Source organism: Schistocerca cancellata, chromosome 1 (genome assembly GCF_023864275.1).
Source record: "Schistocerca cancellata isolate TAMUIC-IGC-003103 chromosome 1, iqSchCanc2.1, whole genome shotgun sequence".
Lineage (NCBI taxonomy): Eukaryota > Metazoa > Arthropoda > Insecta > Orthoptera > Acrididae > Schistocerca > Schistocerca cancellata.
In genome coordinates this window covers 419,289,713-419,312,833 of record NC_064626.1, presented here as the reverse complement: position 1 = coordinate 419,312,833, position 23,121 = coordinate 419,289,713, and the positions used below count along the sequence as shown (strand labels likewise).

General features: G+C 42.5%; 1 protein-coding gene and 1 non-coding gene across 2 annotated transcripts in view; both read right to left on the bottom strand.

The window, feature by feature from the left end:
- Window positions 1-23,121, bottom strand: part of LOC126161568 (kinesin-like protein KIF12) — a 605,396-nt gene that overhangs the window by 97,567 nt on the left and 484,708 nt on the right. Inside the window, exons 10-11 of the mRNA XM_049917513.1 lie at window positions 8,837-8,955; window positions 274-378 (exon numbers count right to left, since the gene is read on the bottom strand). Of these exons, the coding sequence (XP_049773470.1) occupies window positions 274-378; window positions 8,837-8,955 (224 nt within the window). The remainder of the gene's footprint in view (window positions 1-273; window positions 379-8,836; window positions 8,956-23,121) is intronic.
- Window positions 8,052-8,125, bottom strand: Trnat-ugu (transfer RNA threonine (anticodon UGU)). The gene has a single exon. It is a non-coding gene; the product is annotated as a tRNA-Thr (tRNA).

Below are 23,121 nucleotides of genomic sequence, written 5' to 3'. Positions count from 1 at the left end.
CATGGTGTACAACAGGACATCCTTTATGAAATCTTTTACGTTCACCTATAGTTTCGAGTACGTATAGAGACAAAAAGTATTATCTTATGTATGATAATAGAGGACCTGAGAAAAATACAGGCGCCAGACAATTTTTTAAATTGCATTTGTGTCAACAAGCGTGTCAGTTTTTCGCCCAAACAATGATGGGCGAAAGCTCAAAACGGGTCCTGGTATAGACACCTCAGGCACGTCGAGAACAGAGAGCGGCGATCAGGCTTAGCGACCACGCACCATGACGACGATGGGCTGCGTGCGGATCTTCTTGGCCCTGGCGGCGTAGCGCAGCGTGTTCAGCGTCTCTGTCACGTTGGACCGCGCCGGCGAGATGCACGCGATCTGCAACAGACAGGGACAGAGAAGAGATTTGATCAAATGTTGGAGAAGTAGTGTCGAGCGTGTCGCATTATAGTCAAAATGAATCTCCAATTGAAGTACCGTGTACTTTCTTGCCCATTCTCGACTAATGACTAGCACCGCGAGTTGCACGAACAGTTTGTACCGTTATTGAGTCTCAGAAGAATCGGTATCTATCTCAGATTGTTCTGTTTACATGTATAAAGACCTAGGAATGTACTTGTTCGCCGAAATTTACCAGTAAATGATTTCTCTCTGCCTAGTGTGAGCATCCAAGGGTCTACAGTGTATGGTTTGTCTGTGTAGATCTTCTCCTCAACTATTCCAATAGCAACGACGAGTTAAACTGTTAGTCGACGAATTCAGAGGTCCAAATGTCTTCGCAGTGTTACAGTCACTGAAGAAAATTGTAAGTGCAGTATATGCGATGTCATTCCACCTTATTCGAAATATCCAGCGGAGAGCTAATTTTCACCCAATTAATTAATTCACTATTTTTTTTGTCATCAGTCTTCTGACTGGTTTGATGCGGCCCGCCACGAATTTCCCTCCTGTGCCAACCTCTTCATGTCAGACAGCACTTGTGACCTATGTCCTCAATTATTTACTGGATGTATTCCAATCTCTGTTTTCCTCTACAGTTTTGGACCTCCACGGCTCCATCTAGTACCATGGAAGTCATTCGTTGATGTCTTAACGTCCTATAATCCTGTCTCTTCTCCTTGTCAGTGTTTTCGACGTATTCCTCTCCTCTCCGATTCATTGCAGAACCTCCTCCTTCCAAGCCTTATTTTCAACTTTCGTTAGAGACAAATGTTGAAAATGCTTAGACTCTCTTCTGCTCTGGTTTTCCCACAGTCCATGTTTCAATACCATACAATGATTCGTTCCAAATGCACATTCTCAGAAATTTCTTTCTGAAATTAAGGCTTACGTTTGATACGAATGGACTTTTTGGCAGTGCGAGTCTGCTTTTGATGTCCTCCTTGCTACTTCCGTCATTGGTTATTTTGTTGTCAAGGTATCAGAATTCCTTAACTTCATTTACTTCGTGACCACCAATCCTGATGTTTCTCGCTGTTCTCATTTCTCCTACTTCTCATTAGTTTCGTCTTTCTTCGATTGACTCCCAGTCCATTTTCTGTACTCGTTATACTGTTCATTCCATTCGGCAGATTATGTAATTCTTCTTAACTTTCACTCACGATAGCAACGTCATCAGAGAATCACATCATTGATATCCTTTTAACTTGAATTTTTATTCCACTCCTGAACCTTTCTTTTATTTTCATCATTGCTTCCTCAATGTTCAGGTTGAACAGTAGGGGCGAAACACTACGTCTCCGTCTTACATCCCTTTTAGTCTAAGCACTTCGTGCTTGGTCGTCCATGTATTATTCCATTTTGGCTCGGGTCCATATTGTATATTGCAACTCTTATGAATGTGTCTTGATTTTTCTTTAATCTTGCTTCCATTATCAACCGCAACGTCAAAATTGCCTCTCTGGTGCCTTTACCTTTTCTAATGCCAAACTGATCGCCATCAAACACATACTAAGTTTTCTTTTCCTTGCTTCTGTGAATTATTCTTGTCAGAAACTTGGATGCATGAGCTATTAAGCTGATTAGATAATTCTCGGACTTGTCAGCTCTTGCAGTCTTCGTAGTCTTCGGAACTGTGTGAACGATCGTTTTCCAAAAAATGGTATATCGCCAGACTCATGCATTCTACACACCAATGTCAATAGTCGTTTTGTTGCCACTTTCCTCAATGATTTTAGACATTCTGATGGAATGTTATCTGTTTCTTCTGCCTTATCTGAACTTAAGTACTCCAAAGTTCTCTTAAATTCTGATCCTAATATTGGATCCCCTATCTCTTCTAAATCGACTCCTATCCCTTCTTCTACCACATATTCATCTACACGGACACTCTGCAAATCACACTGAAGCACCTAGCAGACAAATCTTCTCCTTCACAGAGGCCTTCTATGTACTCTTTCCACCTGTTAGCTCTCTCCTCTGCATTTAACAGTGGTATTCCCGTTGCATTCTTAATATTATCGCCTTTGTTTTAATTTCACCGAAAGTTGTTTTCATTTCCCTATATGCTGAGTCAGTCCTTCCGACAATCATTTATTTTTCGATGTCTTCTAATTTTTCATGCAACCATTTCGCCTTAGCTTCCCTGTAGTTCCTATTTTTTTCCTCAGCGACTTGTATTTCTGTATTCCTTAATTTCCCTGAACATTTTAGTACTTCCTTGTTTCATCGATCGGCTGAAGTATTTCTTCTGTTACCGATGATTTCTTCGCAGTTACCTTCTTTGTATATATGTTTTTCTTTCCAACTTCTGTGATTACAGTTTTTAGACTCCTCTTAAAATGTACTGCTCATCGAGCTATTCCTTATTTCTCTATCTACAGCTTTAGAGAACTTCGTGCATATCACGTCATTACTTAGTACTTCCATATTCCACTACTTTGCGTATTGATTATTCCTGATAAATATCTTGAACTTCAGCCTGCTCTTCATCACCACTACATTGTGATCCATGTCTATATCTGCTCCTGGCCTTACAATCCAATATTTGCCTTCGGGTTCTCTGTCTGACCATGATGTAATCCAACTGAAATCTTCGTGTATCACCTGGCCCTTTCCAAGTGCAACCTTCTCCTTTAATGTTTCTTGAACAGAGTATTGGCTATTACTAGCTGTACTTTATTAGAGAACTCAGTTAGTCTTTCTCCTCTCTCATATGTGAAGGGCTTATTTCAATAGTGGTACAAGTCTATTATCTCCACTTTCCTCTCTATAATGCTTCTGAAATTAATGAGCCAAACAAACAGAAAGAAAGGTTCATCTCTAGCAGGAAGCCATATGCTTTATTATTTCTGATATCTCAACTGCAGATTTTTCAGCGCCCATTTAACTTTAGGACTCTGTATCTCAATATGAACGAAAATGGACATGTACCACTATTGAAATAAGCCCTTTATATTGTCCCAAGCCCATATTCTTCTGCATCGTTTTTTTCTACTCCTACCTCTACAACTGCGTTACAGGTTACGCCCAAATAATTCATGTTCCTCCACTTGAACACAATTCTTATCGAAATAAAACGGTTGTCCACAACCTCCTAATATCATGTCGGTGTAGTTCAGCACCTGGCATGGACTCAACAAGTCGTCGGAAGTCCCCTGCACAAATACTGAGTCATGCTGCCTCTACAGCCGTCCATAACTGCGAAAGTGTTGCCGGTGCGGGGTTTTATGGACGAACTCATATTTCGATTATGTCCGATAAATATTCCATGAGGTTCAATGTCGGATGATCTGGATGGCTACAAAATGGTTCAAATGGCTCTGAGCACTATGGGACTCAACATCTTAGATCATAAGTCCCCTAGAACTTAGAACTACTTAAACCTAACTAACCTAAGGACATCACACATACCCATGCCCGAGGCAGGATTCGAACCTGCGACCGTAGCAGTCCCGCGGTTCCGGACTGCAGCGCCAGAACCGCTAGACCACCGCGGCCGGCGATCTGGGTGGCCAGATCATTCTCTCGAACTGTCCAGAACTTTCTTCAAACCAATCGCAAACAACTGCTGCCCGGTGACATACCGCATTGTCATCCATAAAAATCCCATCGTTGTTTGGGAACATGCAGTCCATGAATGGCCGAAAATAGTCTCCGTGTATCCGAACATAACCATTTCCAGTCCACGATCGTTCATTTGGACCAGAGGACCTAGTCATATTCCGTGCGACCACAGCCCACACCATAACGGAGACACCACCAGCATGCACAGTGGCTTGTGACTACTCGCGGTTATGGCATCGTGACGTCTGCGCCAAACGCGAACCCTACCATCAGCTCTTACCATCTATCGGCACTCATCTGACCAGGCCACGGTTTGTCAGTCGGCTAGGGTGCAACCGATATGGTTACGAGCCCAGGAGAGGCGCTGCAGGCGATGTCGTGCTATTAACAAAGGCACTCGCATCGGTCATCTGTTGCCATAGCCCATGAACGTCAAATTTCTTCGCATTGTCCTAACGGATGCATTCGTCGAGCGCCCCACATTGATTTCTGTGGTTATTTTAAGCAGTTTTGTTTGTCTGTTCGCACCGACAACTCTACGTAAACATCGCTGCTCTCGGTCGTTAAGTGAAGGCCGTCAGCCACTGCGTAGTCCGTAGTGAGAGGTAATGCGTGAAATTTGTTATTCTCTGCACACTCTTGACACTGTGAATCTCGGAATATTGTATTTCCTAACGATTTTCGAAACGGAATGTCCCATGCGACTAGCTCCAACTACCATTAGCCGTTGCAAAGTCTGTTAATTCCCGTCGTGCGGCCATAATCACGACGGGAAGCTATGAAGCACATGAGCGAAAATGACAGCTCCACCAATGCACTGCCCTTTTATAGCTTGAGTACGCTATACTACCGACATCTGTATAAGTGTATCACTGTTCCACGACTTTTGTCATCTCAGTGTATAGTTACTCTATCCGATGGAGGGTATTTAACGTACCACATTAACACATTACATTTCCTGTTTTAAATCTACAATGTAAGGCTGTCATCAACCCGCATTTGTTTGGGCACCACAGTGCCTTACTAGGCAAGATAATATTGGAGGTAGTAAGCTGTTTCCTTCATTCGGGACTATGAACCAGCCAGTTGTAGGGGAGCTACAGTCTAACGTGGGCTCCCAGTCATTGTACAACTCGCCAATTTTCGCATTGACAAACACTGACGTAGGTGAAAGAAGTGATCGGCCGGAGACTAAAGTCACACGAGTGACTGGTAACTGTATCAGTGACCTATGGCTCGAAGTCTGACATTTTACTTCTGAGCCACCGAGACACACTACATACTCTGTTAACCACTGTAGTGTGCATGACAGAAGTTACTTCTCGTCAATATTAGCTATTTTCTGGTCTATTTATTTCACGTGAGAGTATAATTAAAGTAATGGAAGCTCTGAAAATAGATACCCTGGTACTGGCAGAAACGAATAAGAACGATGTGGACAAGGAGTGATTGTAGACTATATTCTTTGCTGAAGTGAAGTGTAATATAGTAAAAGAGCAAATTTAGGGACAGCAGTTCCTGTGAAAAGAAAATGGAAGCGAGGATTGATTAATTCGATGGAAGTGAATGAAGCAATGGTCATCATAACAATAAATATTCATGGAATAAAACTGGAATTAACTAGGGTGCGTGGCCCTAACGAAGATGCCCCTCAGGAGAAGAAGAGAGCCTGCTTCGATTACCTACAAAAAGTGGTTGACGAATGCCTAGATGGACGTGAATTGTAAATAATGGGGAACTTAAAAGGATGAATTGGAAAAAGATTATAAATGGTGAGATTGTAGGTCCGTGGGGAGAGGATTAGAGAGTGATAACGGCAGTAAATTTAACTTCTGTAAGGTTCAGAAGTACAATGTTACGAATGTCCAATTCCAGCATTAAAAATTCATAAATATACCTCATGTATACTAAAATCAATTATGGACAAAGAAACAGTACGCAGACAGAGGGTGAACTACGTACAAAATGTAAGGTTGGAAAGAGGAATAGATTGTGACTCCGTTTTTATATAGTTACTTTTCCGTTGAATATCAAGATAACAGAGGAAGGGAAAGGATCTTGGAAATACAACTATAGAGGATCCAAAATACCCAAAACATTACTGCAAAAAGTAAGAGTGAAAAGTTTGTGCTGGCTAAGATTAAATCTAGGACTGAATGCAGAGGAGCAGGAGTAGATAGCCAGTGAAACAGTCGATTAAGGAAACAGCGGGGGAGGCTTTAGGAAAGAGGAGGTGGACTTGAATAGATACAAGACAGATAAAAAGAGCGCTAAGAAATTAAGAAGGAAGTTAAAATTTTGTTTCTGTTTGGATCCACAGCCTCTAAACACGTAATAAAAGAAAATCGATTTGCTAATTTCGACTACTTGTCATTTTCAAGAACGTGTGTGATATTACGTATTAATTATCAAATTATTTTTCTTTACACTTACAAGGAAAATGTCGTAGTTCATCGTCACATTGGGAATGGATCCACATTAACGTTACAACATCACTTGTCACATAACTATTGATTTAGAAAAGATAATCCTCAAAGCATCTTATAAAACGAAAAAGGTATGCTTTCATAGTATGTAGTGCTAATAATTGTAACAAAACACGAAGTTCATCAATGAAAAAAGCGAAAATCTGTTTCAGTCCTGGGGATTCTACAGCAAAAGGTAGAGATGTAATTTGTATTATGATTTTTAATGCTGAGATTACTTTTAGTAATGGAATAGATTGAAAATTAAAAAATTAAAAAATTGAGAGACTTAAAATAGCTGCGGGGCAAAATATAATACTGCGTTTGAAGACTGAAGACATGTGGACAATAAACTCGGCCAAAAAAAGGGGCAGTATGGTCCCCCAAGGAGGCAAGGGAAGCAGAAAATAGGGTGAAACTACAAATAAACCTAGGAAAGAAGAAGAGAAACTAGTAAACTATTCACTGGGCCATGCAGTTTTAGTTCACAGAATTCATCCAAAGGTAACGTAAAACAATTTTCAATCTTCGAAGGGTTCTCCGTGTATTTACAGAATGGCTTTCCTTATACCTTCTTGTCTAATGTATGAATCATACTTTCGAAAGGATACTCTGCTTATGGAGATCTAAAACATAAGCTAGACTTTCTGCTGAACACTAAATACTTCGTAAGTTATGAATTTTTAATCCATGTAAATATGGCATAAAAAGTGGTTAAGGAACTCACTTATAAAGAGTTTCCGAATGGACTGACTTGATGATCCGAGTTGTGTTCAACCTATGTGTTTTAGCTGTAAACCACAATGAGAATAAACGTAAAATGTTTGTTACACACTGAATTATAAAAAAAAAAAACATAAAAATCAACAACGTCACAAGGTTAAAACATAATTGTAATTTAAGCCATTTGCAAACTAGTTATTATCCGAGAGTCTGTTTTCCTCGTTGCCTGTATGCTTATTTCTTAACGCAATAAATTGCATGGAACTATCTTTAATATATTACGAGGGACAAAAATTAGTATGTACTCTAACTTTACTGTGCAATAGCTGTATGTATTGCCTTGTATGTGTGGTTATAGTACCACATCTGAGCGAAGCGTACTCTCTGAGAGAGTGGGCTCTATCCACATTCCACGTCTTTAACACCCTGACTACAATTGATGGGGATGGGTCGGTAGTGAGGGAGGATCCACAGTATCTTCATTTTGAGCAGGTACAGCGTCTCGTATTATAAGGAAACTGTATTTGTTTTGGGCTATGCCTCGAAGAAGAACATTAACGGGTCGAACTGAAAGATAAAGGGCTAGGGAGACACAATTTTTGCGCAGAGAAAGAAATAGGGATAATGCGGATGTTGATAACGATAATTCTGTTGTTGTTCTGAACGACACATTTAAATGTATAATTTTAAGAACTGTACTTGGGGTTTGATGACTTTACATTGCAGAATTTATAATGCAAATAATTTCGTGTCTGAGGTGACTTTACGCAGTACAACGACATTCATATTACAATGAAATGAACACCTTTAGCTGCTTACAGACGTTGACATACGCCAACGGGGACAGATGGAAATGTGTGCCCCGACCGGGACTCGAACCCGGGATCTCCTGCTTACATGGCAGACGCTCTATCCATCTGAGCCACCGAGGACACAGAGGATAGCGCGACTGCAGGGATTTATCTCTGGCACGCCTCCCGCGAAACCCACATTCTCAACGTATTGTCCCGCATTACATTCGTAGTGCACCCGCCCATTACACTCATTACTCCGTAAGAGTTCGGGCTCTGTGCATTCGCACAGAAGAAGAAGATCGTCAAGTGGCCGGTGAGCCTTAAATATATATTTACTAAGATGGTATCTGTTCTTTCGGACATGTACGAAAGAACAGATACCATCTTAATAAATAAATAGACATTCATATTGTGTTGTTATAAGGGTAAAGTAATTTCCAGCTATTAACAAAAAAATTATCTTTCAACGCAGTGTATCAAAGACTCCCTTCAAATGATCGAACTATTGAAGAGAATCAAAGAATTATTTTCAAGAATACATGTAGCTACAATGCAGCATTTGTCACGGATCTGTACTGCGGCTAAAATTTCAGATACTTTAAGATACATGATATAATTCATTACAGATGAGGTCCATTGACGCAACTGGTCGAATTTCGACCACAGGCGATACTAGTCCTCTAAAATCCCCTTGCAGTGTATCCGTCAATACTGAAATTTTGTAGTACATAATGATAAGGCGATCCTTTGAAAACAGTTTTTGATCTTACGAGATTCGGTAGAGAAATTGTTTATATAGTCGGCAAGTGGTTACAGTTGGTGTTTTTTTTTATTTGAGCAGAGCCTTACCATGAGCGTTACTCCGCTGCCGGCGAGGCTGTCTGCGAGAAGCTTGGTGAGCTTGCTGTCCCGGTACGGGATGTGGCCCGCCTTCTTCCTGCTGTCGCTCAGCGAGGCGATGCAGTACCCTGGGGACAGGCACACGGCGTCACACACTCTGCATAGGGGAACGCGAGCGTCAAGCACAGAAATGCCCGCCTTCTCATCCTCTCTGTGAGCATGCTATGCTTAGTGTTGCTTTAATGAATGTCGTAATTACTTATTTACGCAACTCCTTCGCAAGTTTAGTCCTTCATGCCCTCTCTTACATCGAATCAAACATTTTTTTGGGAGTCAACATTACAATTTGTAAAGTGTGTGAGCAATACACACTGGTGTGCGAAACTTAAGAACGAAGGTAGCTTACGCATGACATGTCACTGCCAAGTAATGTAGCTCGTTGAAACTTGGACCATACATAGAAAGACGTGCTACAGTATAGCATAGAAGGTAACTGAAAGGAATATCCAGTCAGACGAACAGAAATGACACTTTTACTGAAAGACAATAATTACGCTGAAGTCACCGGGATATATGTTGGTCCTGTGAACATAATAAAAGGTGGCATATGATTCTTAACAGGGTGTGTGATCACCACAGAAGCAGTGGATGCTCTGCAATAGCTCCAACCACGAGGTTGTTAACGAGTTCCTGTGATAGGGGTTTCCATTACTCCGCCGGCCGCTGTGGCCCAGCGGTTCTAGGCGCTTCAGTCCGGAACCGCGCGAACGCTACGGTCGCAGGTTCGAACCGTGCCTCGGGCATGGATGTGTGTGTTGTCCTTAGGTTAGTTAGGTTTAAGTAGTTCTAAGTTCTAGGGGACTGATGACCTCAGATGTTAAGTCCCATAATGCTCAGAGCCATTTCATTTTCCATTTTTTTCCATTCCTCCACCTGCGTGGTTGACAAGTGCTGAGTGTCGTTGGTGTACGTTGCCGTGCTACAACAAGTCTCCCCAACGCATCCGACGTGTGCTCGATGGGACTCAAATCGGGAGAACGGGCAGGCCAGTCCATTTGCCGAATATCATCTCCTTCCAAGTCCGCCCCGATAGCTGAGATGTTAGCGTGACGGATTGCCGTCCTACGGGCCCGGGTTCGATTCCCGGCTGGTTGGGGACTTTCTCCGCTCAGGGACTGGGTGATGTGCTGTCTTCATCATCATTTCATTCCTATCTGGCGCGCAGGTCGCTCAATGTGGCGTCGAATGTAATGAGACCTGCACCAAGGCGGCCGGATCTGCTCGGCAAGGGGCCTCCCGGCCAATAATGCCAGACGCTCATTTCCATTTTACATCTCCTTCCAAGAGATTCTCCATCTGTGCTACTCGACGTGGTCGCGCATTGTCATGCCGAATGCACGCACACAGTGTAGGAGTACAGTGTTACAATAGCGTTGGCTGATGAGCGGTTCAAAGACAACATTATGCCTCCTCACACCATACACCTGGATCGCCAAAACGATCATGTTCGACAGTGTTCGTGGGTGCATTACGTGGTACCACCTGCTACTTTATGAGAGTACGACCAGAATCACTAATTAGACTTAATCTGCTTTCATTCGAGAGGACCACACGAGCGCACTCCCCCTAAGCTCTTGCCAAAATCGCGATCTGTTCCGCCACAGCGAGGGTGTCAGTAGAACAAAACGTACTGGTTGTCCAGGAGAGGGACATCTCCATGTAGGCCGGCCAGTGTGGCCGAGCGGTTCTAGGCCTTTCAGTCTGGAACCGCGCGGTCGCTACGGTCGCAGGTTCGAATCCTGCCTCGCGCGTGGATGTGTGTGATGTCCTTAGGTTAGTTAGGTTTAAGTACTTCTAAGTCTAGGGGACTGATGACCTCAGATGTTAAGTCCCATAGAGCCATTTGAACCATTTTTTTCCCTCTTTTGGGCAGGAACGCTAGCTAAACACGTCAAACAATGCTGCGAGCAATATCAAACTACTGGGGTACACTTGTCACACTTCATCCTTCTTCCAGTCTTCCCATGGTTAGCCCCTTGTGAAGTCGTTCATATGTTGTCTTTGGGCCACGTTGCAATGAAGAACACTACCACACTGCACCGTAAATTACTCGGTGATTGATGTACCCTCCCTTTTCCCACTCCTTCAGCTGCCTCGTGTTGCCGGACCAGCCCCATTTGGCATTACAGACATGCTGGATTTTCGCTATGTGACTTCTGATTTTCTATGCCGATTAGTTAGTATTTTATTTGCTTCATTTAGCTCGTCCTTAAATTTTGCAGAATAGTCTATGGCGACGTTGGTAATGAGACTGTGACACGCATCATAGCCCCTAGTATATAGTCTATCCATCAGCCACGGGTATAACTACGACTGCATATCCATCATGCGAAGCTAGGCCGACGTATTCCGGCAACCACCCACAGAGGTCGTCAATGACATGGGATTATGTTGGACGTCGCCTGTCACGTGCACCGAATCGTGCAAAGATGTGGTACGACTTAGCGCTAGCAGCCAAAAGCGCGGAGCCAGACTGTCACACCGCGCTGTCTCCTCTTCATGAACAACGTGGTTATAGCTAAAATTTCGCTACCTGAGGCAGTGTACACGGAAAACTACGTTCAGTAAGGGTATCCAACTTTATAGTACTGATGTTCAGACTGTAAGCCGCAGGATTTGCACTGTTAACGTTAATGTCATGTCCTGCCGTTAGGTGCCGGTACTAGAGTCTGGACGAGGCGAGCAGAGCTTTTCTTGTAAAGCTGTTTTATCAAACCAACAGCAATAGTGATAATTAATTGAAACCCTCAGCTGCCGAAGGGGGGGGGGGGGGTGTTGATATACCTCGTTGGGAACAGCAGAAAATGTGTGCCCTGACCGGGACTTTTTTTTTGTTGTTGATCTTATTTTGTTCTACATTGTTCGTTGAATTAGTTCGGGGTGGACGTCCGATGACACCCGTTTAGGTTCTACGCTGATCTGTTCACTCAGTTTTTTGTTACAGAGGGTAGCTAACCCTCTGACCGAACACGCTGAGCTACCGTGCCGGCTGAGTCTTCTGTTGACCGACAGCGAGACAGTTGAAGAGGGTCGCAATGTGTAATAGGAAGACATCTATCCAGACCATCACACAGGAATTGCAGACTGCATCAGTACTATGACAGGGGAGGTGAGAAAACTTGGATTTCATGGTCGAGCGGCTGCTCATGAGCCACATATCACGCCGGTAAATGCCAAAGACGCCTCGCTTGGTGTAAGGAGCGTAAACATTGGACGACTGAACAGCGGAAAAACCTTGTGTGGAGTTACGAATCACGGCACACATGTGACGATCCGATGGCATTGTGTGGGTGTGGCGTATGCCCGGTGAACGTCATCCTCCAGAGAGTGTAGTGCCAACAGTAAAATACGGAGGCGGTGGTCGTGTGGTCGTGTTTTTCATGGAGGTGGCTTGCACCCGTTTTGTTTTGCGTGTCACTATCACAGCACAAGCGTACATTGGTGTTTTAAGCACCTTCTTGCTTCCCACTGTTGAAGAGCAATTCAGGTATGGCGATTGCATGTTTCAACACCATCGAGCACCTGTTCATAATGCATGATCTGTGGCGGAATAGTCACACGACAATAACATCCCTGTAATGGTCTGGCCTGCACAGAGTCCTAACCTGAATCCTATAGAACACGTTTGGGATGTTTTGGAACGCCACTTCGTGCCAGGCCTCACAGAATGACATCGATACCTCCCATTCTCCAAGAATCCTTCCAGCAAGTTATTGAACGTATGCCTGCTAGAGTGGAAGCTGTCTTCAAGGCTAAGGATGAGTCAACACCGTATTGAATTCCAGCATTACCGATGGAGGGCGGCTCGGACTTGTAAGTCATTTTCAGACTTGTGCCCGGATACTTTCGATCACATAGTGTATCTTCAAGCATGCGTTACTCAGGGTATTTCCATATTTTTGTCCAACCCCCGAAAATTATATTTTGTGGGACTTGTTTCCAGGAAAAGCTAGGAAACATAACAGATTAGTTATTTTCAACTTCATGACGAGTTGATGTGAACTCTACGAATAGTATAACGAATGGTTGTGAAATTGAACTAACCTTCCACTCACCTCAGTTCATAATTTAATTTTATAATCGAACTGAACTTTGTGTAAAAAAAAAAAAACTTGGGTTAGTCGATGTAAACGAGTCGCTCGTGCCATCCTTTGACCGTAATGAAGAGTAAGAAATTGGAAGCTTTTGAATACTGGCTATTCTGGCCCAGACACTCTAGACAGTCGTGGAGATTTCTCCCTGTGATCTCACCAAGTTTTTCATCTGCTTAATTAATTCTGTATTTTGTTTAAATTTTTTGCTTTTATTTTTCACTCATCAGTGGTTTGATGCGGCCCGCCACGAATTCCTCTCTTGTGCCAACCTTTTCATCTCAGAGTAGCATTTGCAACCTACGTCCTCGATTGTCTGCCGGATGTATCCCAATCTCTGTCTTCCTCTAGAATTTTTACCCTCTATAGCTTCCTCTAGTACGATCTGTCATTCCTTCCCATTTTCTTGTTAGTGTTCACGATATATTTCTTTCTTCGTCGGTTCTGCACAGAACCTCCTCATTCCTTACCTTGTCAGTCCATCCAATTTTCAACATTCTTCTGTAGCACTACATCCCAGATTCTTCTACTCTCTTCTCTTCTGGTTTTCTCACAGTCCATCTCTCACTACTATACAATGCTATGCACTAAATGTACATTTTCAGAAATTTCTTCCTCAAAATGAAGACTATACTACCAGATTTCTCTTGAACAGGAATGCCCTTTTTGCCATTGCTAGTCTGCTTTTAATGTCCTTCCTGCTCCGTCCGTCTTTGGTTGTTTTGCTGCCTAGGTAGCAGAATTAATTAACTTCATCTAATTCGTAACCATCAAAATGGTTCAAATGGCTCTGAGCACTATGGGACTCAACATCTTAGGTCATAAGTCCCCCAGAACTTAGAACTACTTAAACCTAACTAACCTAAGGACATCACACACACCCATGCCCGAGGCAGGATTCGAACCTGCGACCGTAGCAGCCTCGCGGTTCCGGACTGCAGCGCCAGAACCGCACGGCCACCGCGGCCGGCTCGTAACCATCAGTCCTGATATGTTTTTCACTGTTCTCATTTCTTCTACTTCTCGTTACTGTTGTCTTTTTTCGATTTACTCTCAGTCCATATTCTATACTCACTAGCTTGTTCATTCAATTCAACAGATCCTGTAATTCTTCTCAATTTTCGCTGATGACATCAGTGTCATTATCGAATCTTATCATTGATATCCTTTGACCTCGAATTTTAATCCCACACTATGATCTTTCTTTTATTTTCGTCGTTGCTTCTTCAATGTTTAGATTTAACAGTAGGGGCGAAAGACCCTTTTTAAACCGAGCACTTTGTTCTTGGCCTTCCACTTTCATGATTTATTCTTGGCTCTTGCACTTGTTGTATATTATCCGTCTCTCCCTATAGCTTTCCCCAGTTTCCCTCAGAATTTCGGACATCTTTCACCATTTTACGTAGTTGAACGTTTTTTCCAGTCGACAAATATTATGAACGTGTCCTCATTTTTCTTCAGTCACGCTACCATTATCAACCGTAACGTCAGCACTGCCTTTCTGATGCCTTTACATTTCCTAAAGCCAAACTCATCGTCATCTAACTCTTCCTCAATTCTCTTTTCCATTCTTCTGTATATTATTCTTGCCACCAATTTGGATGCTTGAACTGTGATAATTCTTGCAGTTGCCGGCATATCTAATCTTGGGAATTGTGTGGATGATATTTCTCCGAAAGTATGATGGCATGTCGCCAGTATCATAGATTCTACACACCAACTTGAATAATCGTTTTGTTGCCATTTTCCCCAATGGTTTTAGAAATTCCAGTGGGATGTCAGCTATCCCTTCCGCCTTATTTGATTTTAAATCTTCCAAAGCTCTTTTAGATTCTGATTCCAATGCTGGATACCCTATCTCTTCCCTACTGGCTACTGTCTCTTCGTCTATCACGTCATCAGACAAGTTCTCCTCATAAAGGCCTTCAGTGAACTCCTTCCACCTATTCGTTCTCGCCTCTGCATTTAACAGGGGAATACCCATTGCACTTTTAATGGTACATGTTACCGTCCACGCTTTTAACTTCACCAAAAGTTGTTTTCACTTTTCTATATGCTGAGTCAGTCCTTCCGACAATCATTTTCTCTTCGTTTCTTTCACATTTTTCATGCACCCATTTCGCCTTAGCTTTCCTGAATTTCCCATTTATTTCATTCCTAAGTGACTTGTATTTCTGTATTCCTAAATTTCCCTGAACATTTTCGTGCTTCCTTGTTTCATCGATCAGCTGAAGTATTTCTCCAGTTATGAATGGTTTTTTCGCAGTCACTTTCCTTGTACCTACGTTTTTTTTCTCCAACTTCTGTGAGTGCCCTTTTCAGAGATGTGTATTCCTCTTCAACCCTACTGCCTACTGAGCTATTCATTATCTCAGTATCTATAGCCTCAGAGAACTTAAAGTACATCTCTTCATTCCTTACCACTTCCGTATCCCACTTCTATGCGCATCTTTTCACCACCATCGAGTTGTAATCGACCCAGATTTGCTCCTGCGTATGCCTTACAAACCAATAACTGACTTCGACATCTCTGCCTGACTGTCATGAAATCTAATTGAAATCTTCCTGTATCTCCCGCCCTTTTCTAGTATAGCTACTGCTCCTGTGATTCTTGAACACAGTATTTACAATTACTTACTGTCATGTAACTGTGTCATAAATTACGATTCGTCAAGAGGTCCCTTGACATCAGCCATAGGGTGCCCTTGCAGTCGGTAACTGTTTTGGTCTCACCAGCTGTTGATCGATATAAGGGCAAGTCAGGGCAGCTATTGGTTCTTTAAAACCTCGTAGGGTCTTAGAAATGAGAGCCATGAAGCCGTCTTGTCTAATGCTGGATGAATAATTGGGGTAAAAGATGAAAGCTTATTTATCATTTACAGTGAGGAACACACGAATTTACGGTATGCTTGCCAATACAGAGGGTTATTCAAAATGATGGGCTCAATTTAATTAATTTTATTACATGAAATATAAACAGCACATGAAAAACCTCCACGACGTTGTAAAGAGAAACGATGATAGTTGCGTAAATGACGGTTAGAGCCAGGGGCGACTTCTAAGGTAGTGCCGCTGTGCCGTGGCATCACTTGTATGAAAAAGAAAGAAAGAGAAATGTATACGAATTGAGGGTAGAACATTGTTTCGGAGTATGTATTTTCTGATTTGAAAAGGCGCCTTTCGCAGCGCGCCCCTAGCTCTTACATTCTGGGCACCGATGTCTTCCGATATCATGCCACGTAACTTTTTTTCGTGTGACTTGTAACAGAGGCAGTTTACATTCCACTCTTAACAACGACTCTGGTCGAACTGCGGAACCACATCACTGATGCAGTGAGCACGATTAACGAGATGATTCTCTGTGCGTGGGAAGAGTTCGGCACCCGCTTAAATGTGTGTCGAGCAGCAGGAGGAAGATTCATTGAACATTTATAACCTGTATTTCTAAATTTTCATACGTCTTGTTTTCAACTGTATGTAGGTAAGTCAAATCTATCTATATTTATTGAAACAATTAAATTTGGTCCATTTTAACAGTTCTGTAATTAGACAAATATGGTATAAAACAATATCAAAAAATACAACTAACGAATACACTTAAGCAAGTATATGAAACACAAGAAGCTAAATAAAATCGAACCCACTATCGGGCCAACTTAGGTGCATTTGCATCTTCCACTACTGGGTCACGGGTTGAGTATGTAGAGTCCAGAGGGGCACGGATTTAGCCGCAGTCACAAACATTGATGCTACCACTTGGAAAGCATCTCGATTTTATGGCGTAGTCTCTGGTTTTCGCCACTCTCGACCTGATTCGCTTGATACATGTCTTCAACCTCATCTATCACAAGTATTCGTTTCATCTCATCTGCCCTCTTTACCCTCCTCCCCCACCCCTTCCCCCACTACTCACCGCTCCTACTTCCATCACCACCGGTACTCGGAAAGAACGACTCTCGATATAAATACGAATTTTTTGTGCTGTTGAAGGCTATCCCGACGTTATAGCTGCTTAAATGGATCTGTGGTATTGAGTCGGATATGTCGCAGAACAGCAACCGACAAAGTTCAAAATGGTTCAAATGGCTCTGAGCACTATGGGACTAAACATCTATGGTCATCAGTCCCCTAGAACTTAGAACTACTTACACCTAACTAACCTAAGGACATCACACAAAGCCCAGTCATCACGAGGCAGAGAAAATCCCTGACCCCGCCGGCAATCGAACCCGGGAACCCGGACGTGGGAAGCGAGAACGCTACCGCATGACCACGAGCTGCGGACAACCGACAAAGTACCCGTATTTTTTTCAGATATGGATTTCTCTGATTTTACTGTCGAAGTCATTTCTTGAGATAAATGTGAAAGGAAGCAATATGATGGCTGACCTTTCTTGATACATACGCTCTCGACAATGAAATAACGGCCGGCCACTGTGGCCGAGAGGTTCTAGGCGCTTCATTCTGGAACCGCACCACCCCTACGGTCGCAGGTTCGAATCCTGCCTCGGGCATGGATGTGTGTGATGTCCTTTGGTTAGTTAGGTTTAAGTAGTTCTAAGTTCTAGGGGACTGATGACCTCAGATGTTAAGTCCCATAGTGCTCAGAGCCATTTGAACCAATGAAATAACGAGCCTCTGATGGACTGCACATTCCTTGTAGTGTCTGGTACTGGAGACAGATGATCGTTTCCACGATCTCCTCCACGATGATTAAAATTGCTCGCCCAATTTGAACTACATAAAGTTTAATAAGATGTGGAACATGGCATGTATGCTTTTATGGTTGTTTTATTTATGAAAATTTGTTGCTGGCAGAAGATTGAGATAATATATCTATCACTTTAAATTAAATAAAAATCGCAACTGAGATGAATTTGTCTTTCGCCTATTACTATCGGTATCATTTACTACCCTGTTAAAGGATAAAACAACTTCGACCTAACGAAAAATTGTATACTGAGAAAATGGTAATGATTTAAGAAAAAAAATATTTTAGCTTCTGTCAGAAGACACGTTTGATATAAATGTGGATGCTGACCGAACGGTTAAAATTTGCTTATAGTGGACATCGAAAGCACCATTCTCAGTTCTTATGCGTATTGTTTGGCTACCCCGAACTTGGATCAATGCAAGTGTCAAACTGGGTCCTTTGCTGCTTAGAACACGAAATATACCTTTCTAGGAAACATCTAAATTGGCAGTAAATTTTCTAAAAAACATTAATATTTTTCACTTAACAGAATGTACGAGCAAGCCCAAGTAATTAACTTATCCTGAGAGCATTAGTTTCACACATGTATATAGTTTAACATATTTCTCAATTTCACATGACCACGAAGAAGGTAAACGTAGCACTGTATGTATTAACTCGCCATGTTAACTCATCATCTCTATTAAGTTCCTGTTTGGCGTAATTTTACTCAGCGATTCCTAACTGACTGGTGATGACTTTTTGGGAGCGAATTATAAGAACGCCGTTTATGTAGAGTCCGTGCAACATCGAGGTAAAGAGATTTCAACTGTGTTGAAATTGACGTTAGCAACGATAGTAATGGAGGCAGACCATTATTTTGCACCTTTTTTTCAAGTATAAAGCAGTAAACGAATAATGATGTCACTCATGAGTGGCTACTGGATTTGCCATTCCCCCACAGACAAGTCCAGAGTCCTTCGACTTTTTGCATGCGAGCTGTCAGTTGGCCTGCAGACACTTAATATCATCGGTATTTTTCCCACTGAGAGTTCGACTAACTACGCATTCCAGTTCGTAACAATGAAGGGAAACATGAAATATTGACAACAAGACGAGATTTACGCTCGTAATCGATGGGCGGAGCTGACGCCGGGGGAGGAGATATTCTTTGAGGATGCAAATTGTCCTGCCCGCACATAGGTACCGGGCCCAAGCGGGCTGTCAGAGGGAATGAGAAACCAGCGCCAACAACATTTATGTAATGCTGTTGCATAACGCCGTAACAGCCTTATTGTTATATGTGCGTTTTTTGTTGCTAAAGTCCTTCACATTACAATACAATACCCGGTTTTATTTGTTCATTTTATTCGTTTAACAAAATGTATGATCTACTAACAAGAATTTAAATTTCCTCACATTCTACCGTTCATTTAAACATTCAACAAACAGCGCTAACGGACTGTTCGTAGAGTGTAGTTCAATAAACTAAACTACAGCAGTTTGGCGTCTCTTGCTGTGTCTGTCAACTGCTGGTGTGCCACGTGGCGTCATTGTGAGTGCATCGGTGTTATGGTTGTTGCTGATTTCCTTACACAGTGTGTGCCTACGAATTTCGAAATGGTGGACTTGAAGGAACAGTCTATTTGCTTTCAGTTTTGTTTTAAGCCCCGTAGAACTGCACCTGGAACCCACCTCATTGTAGAGATGGGAGGGTGGGGGGAAGAAGCATGAATAAGCTTTGAGTTTAACAAGAACAAATGAGTGGTTTAATCTATCAAAATACGCTGGGAGTCAATAGAGGGTGACAAATACTTGCGTCGACTGTCATCGTAAACAGCTCCGGAAACGGTTGCGAAAATGTGTGAGTGATCGACAAGGCCAGACAAAAAAATGACTCTGAGCACTATGGGACTTAACATCTGAGGTCATCAGTCCCCTAGAACTTAGAACTACTTACACCTACCGAGCGAGGTGGCGCAGTGGTTAGACACTGGACTCGCATTCGGAAGGACGACGGTTCAATCCCGCGTCCGGCCATCCTGATTTAGGTTTTCCGTGATTTCCCTAAATCACTCCAGGAAAATGCCGGGATGGTTCCTCTGAAAGGGCACGGTCGATTTCCTTCCCCATCCTTCCCTAATCCGATGAGACCGATGACCACGCTGTCTGGTCTCCTTCCCCAAACCAACCAACCAACCAACCAACTTACACCTGACTAACCTAAGGACATCACACACATCCATGCCCGAGGCAGGATTCGAACTTGCGACCGTAGCGGTGGCAGGTTCCAGACTGAAGTGCCTAGAACCGCTCGGCCACAGCGGCCAGCTAGGTTACTTTGAAGCTGACGCTGGGCATTAATGTAAGGTTTGTTATTTTCACGGGGATATTCTCGGGCATTTTTGGTAGCATCTTGTATAGTTGAGTTTATACTGTACGGTTCGTGCTCACGCTTCCTCGAGATAACTACTGAAATGCATTTGACAATCCACTGTGGCGGAGGTCGGTGGCCTAACTGGGTGATAACTTGGTAGGCGTGGAAGAGAGCTGATTGGCACGGTGATTATAGCTTCTCATTAGTTTGTTTCGAGAAGGAGCCAGAGGTGAATTCCGTCCAACAAAATCTGTTCCGTTTAAAGACAAATTAAAAAGCTTGTTTTAATATTTATCATTCTCTAGGTAGACGAATGTAGAGGCGCGGTATTTTTACATCCAAATAAAGGCAAGGTGATAGGGAGAGGTGGGAGTCCCAGCTGGGAATATTTGGGACGGGTTTTCAGATCCTTCATTTTCCTTACAACTAAGGGATCACTCCCGAACACTCCGATCGGAACCAGAGAGACAGCAACTATTTTTAGTTTAATTCTGGACAATACGTCTCAGGCAAAAATAAAGCCTAGCGTATATGAATATGTTTTATTTTTTATTATTAATTTACAAAGAGAAGTCGGTGACTAGTTTGAGACGAACAATGTACCCAAGTCACGTTTGGTTCAGACTGAGTTACGGGGCGAAAGGACACAGTTATTATGACGCTACATTCATGTTCCGTAGGCAAATGGGTCACTGTATCTTCCGACGACCCTGTTTTACGTATTTTGTGGTTTGTGCGAAGCACTTTACACGAATACTATTCTGTAAAATGACGTCTACCTTTTTCCTCCCCCTTCATCGTCAATATGTACTAGTACGCTGCTCTAATGGCCCTGATATCACGGTAAATTATTATCTAGCCCTCTTCACGCTAGGTTAATATGATGCCATTCACTTTTATCTTGGAGAAGAGATCGTTTACTTAACTTCTGTAAATTGAAATACCAGCAGCAAGTGACTATCAATAGCTTCAGTACATGGTAGTGCAGATAATTTTACCGATGGTACCGCCAGTAATGCGGAATTATTAAACACGGTATTCCGAAATCCCCTTACCAATGAAGATGCATTCCAGCATTTGAATCAACAACATTTGTCAACATGAATAATTTAGAATCAGATATTCTGAGTCTAGTAAAGAAACTTAAGGCACAAACATATAAGCCAATATCCAAAGTAAAACAGCGAAAGACACTTGCAAAAGGTGTGAACCGTAGAAGATTGAGAAATTAAGATATAGCAGGTGAGTAAGTCTTACTTCCATTCTTCCGTTTCCAGGGCTGTCGACGTTGCCACCATCGATACCACCAACTGTTTTTTCTTTTTTAAAAAGGAAACAAACAAAAAAACACCAGCTGCGATAATTACGGCTCTGGAGACCAGTCTACGTGCTGTAGAGTTGCTTCGTCGTGCCACGGTTTCCTGGAGCGACAATCTGTGTCACACATCGCCTGTGACTAAAGCGTGCCGCCGTACTGGAGCCCTAGACGCTGACGTCGACGCCGCCGAGCAGCAAAGGGCCACCATCAAGAATTCAGCAGGCCTCAGGCCCCTTCGTGAGCTCCTTGGCGTCTGACGGCATTCACTCCTTCAAGGTCGCCCACTACGCTTCACGGGCCTCCATATTTCGCCAAGTGGCAGCCACGCTGTTTCGATCTTAAACGGTTCTTAATTGAAGTGGAACACAACAGCCGTATTTTCGATGTATTTATTATTCAGACTACTAGTTTCAACTCAACATTTGCGACATTTTTAGGTCTCTAGCATCATGGAAGTCATTCTCTCATATCTTAATAGATGTCCTATCATCCTGACACTTCTTATCAGTGTTTTCCACATATTTTTCACTCCGATTCTGCGCAGAACTTCCTCATTCCTTACCTCATCAGTCCACCTAATTTACAACATTCGTCTGTAGCATCACATCTCAAATGCTTCGATCATTTTCTGTTCCGGATTTCCCACACACTATGTTTCACTTCCATACAATCCTGTACTCCAGATGTATAATCTCTGAAATTTATTCCTCAAATCAAGGCCTATGTTTGACACTAGTAGACTTCTCTTGGCCAGCAATGCACTTTTTGCCAGTACTAGTCTGCTATTGATCTCCTCCTTGCTCCTTTCGTCATTGGTTATTTTGCTGCCTAGGCAACAGAATTCCTTAACTTCATCTACTTCGTGACCATCAATTATGATGTTAAGTTTCAGGCTGCTCTCATTTCTGCTACTTCTCATTACTTTCCTATTTCTTCGAGTTACTCCCACTCCATATTCCGTAGTCATTAGATTGTTCATTCCATTCAGCAGATCACGTAATTCTTCTTCACTTTCACCCAGTATAATAATGTCATCAGCGAATCGTATCATTGATATCCTTCCAACTCGAATTTTAATTACAGTCCTGAACCTTTCTTTTATTTCCATCTTTGCTTCTTCGATGTACAGACTGAACAGTATGGGCGAAGGACTATATCACTGTCTTACAGCCTTTTTATTCCGAGCACATCGTTAATGGTCGTCCACTTTAATATTCCCTCTTGGCTCTTCTACATATTGTATATTACCCGTCTCTCCCTATGGCTTACCCCCATTTTTTTCAGAATTTCGAACTTCTTGCACCATTTTACATGGTCGAACGCTTTTTGCAGGTCGACAAGCTCTATGAACGTGTCTTTATTTTTCTTTAGTCTTGCTTCCATTATCAACTGCAACGTCAGAATTGCCTCTCTCATGTCTTTACCTTTTATAAAACCAAACTGATCGTCATGTAGCACATTCTTAATTTTATTTTCCATTCTTCTGTGCATTATTCTTGTTAGCAACTTGGATACATGGGATGTTAAACTGATTGTGCGGTTATTCTCGCACTTGTCAACTCTTGCCGTCTTCGGAATTGTGTGGATGATGCTTTTCCGAAAGTCAGATGGTATGTTGCCAGACTCATACATTCTACACACCAACGTGAATAAGCGTTTTGTTGCCACTTCCCCTAATAATTTTAGAAACTCTGATGGAATGTTATCTATCGCTTCTGCTTTATTCGATCTTAAGTCCTCCAAAGCTCTTTTAAA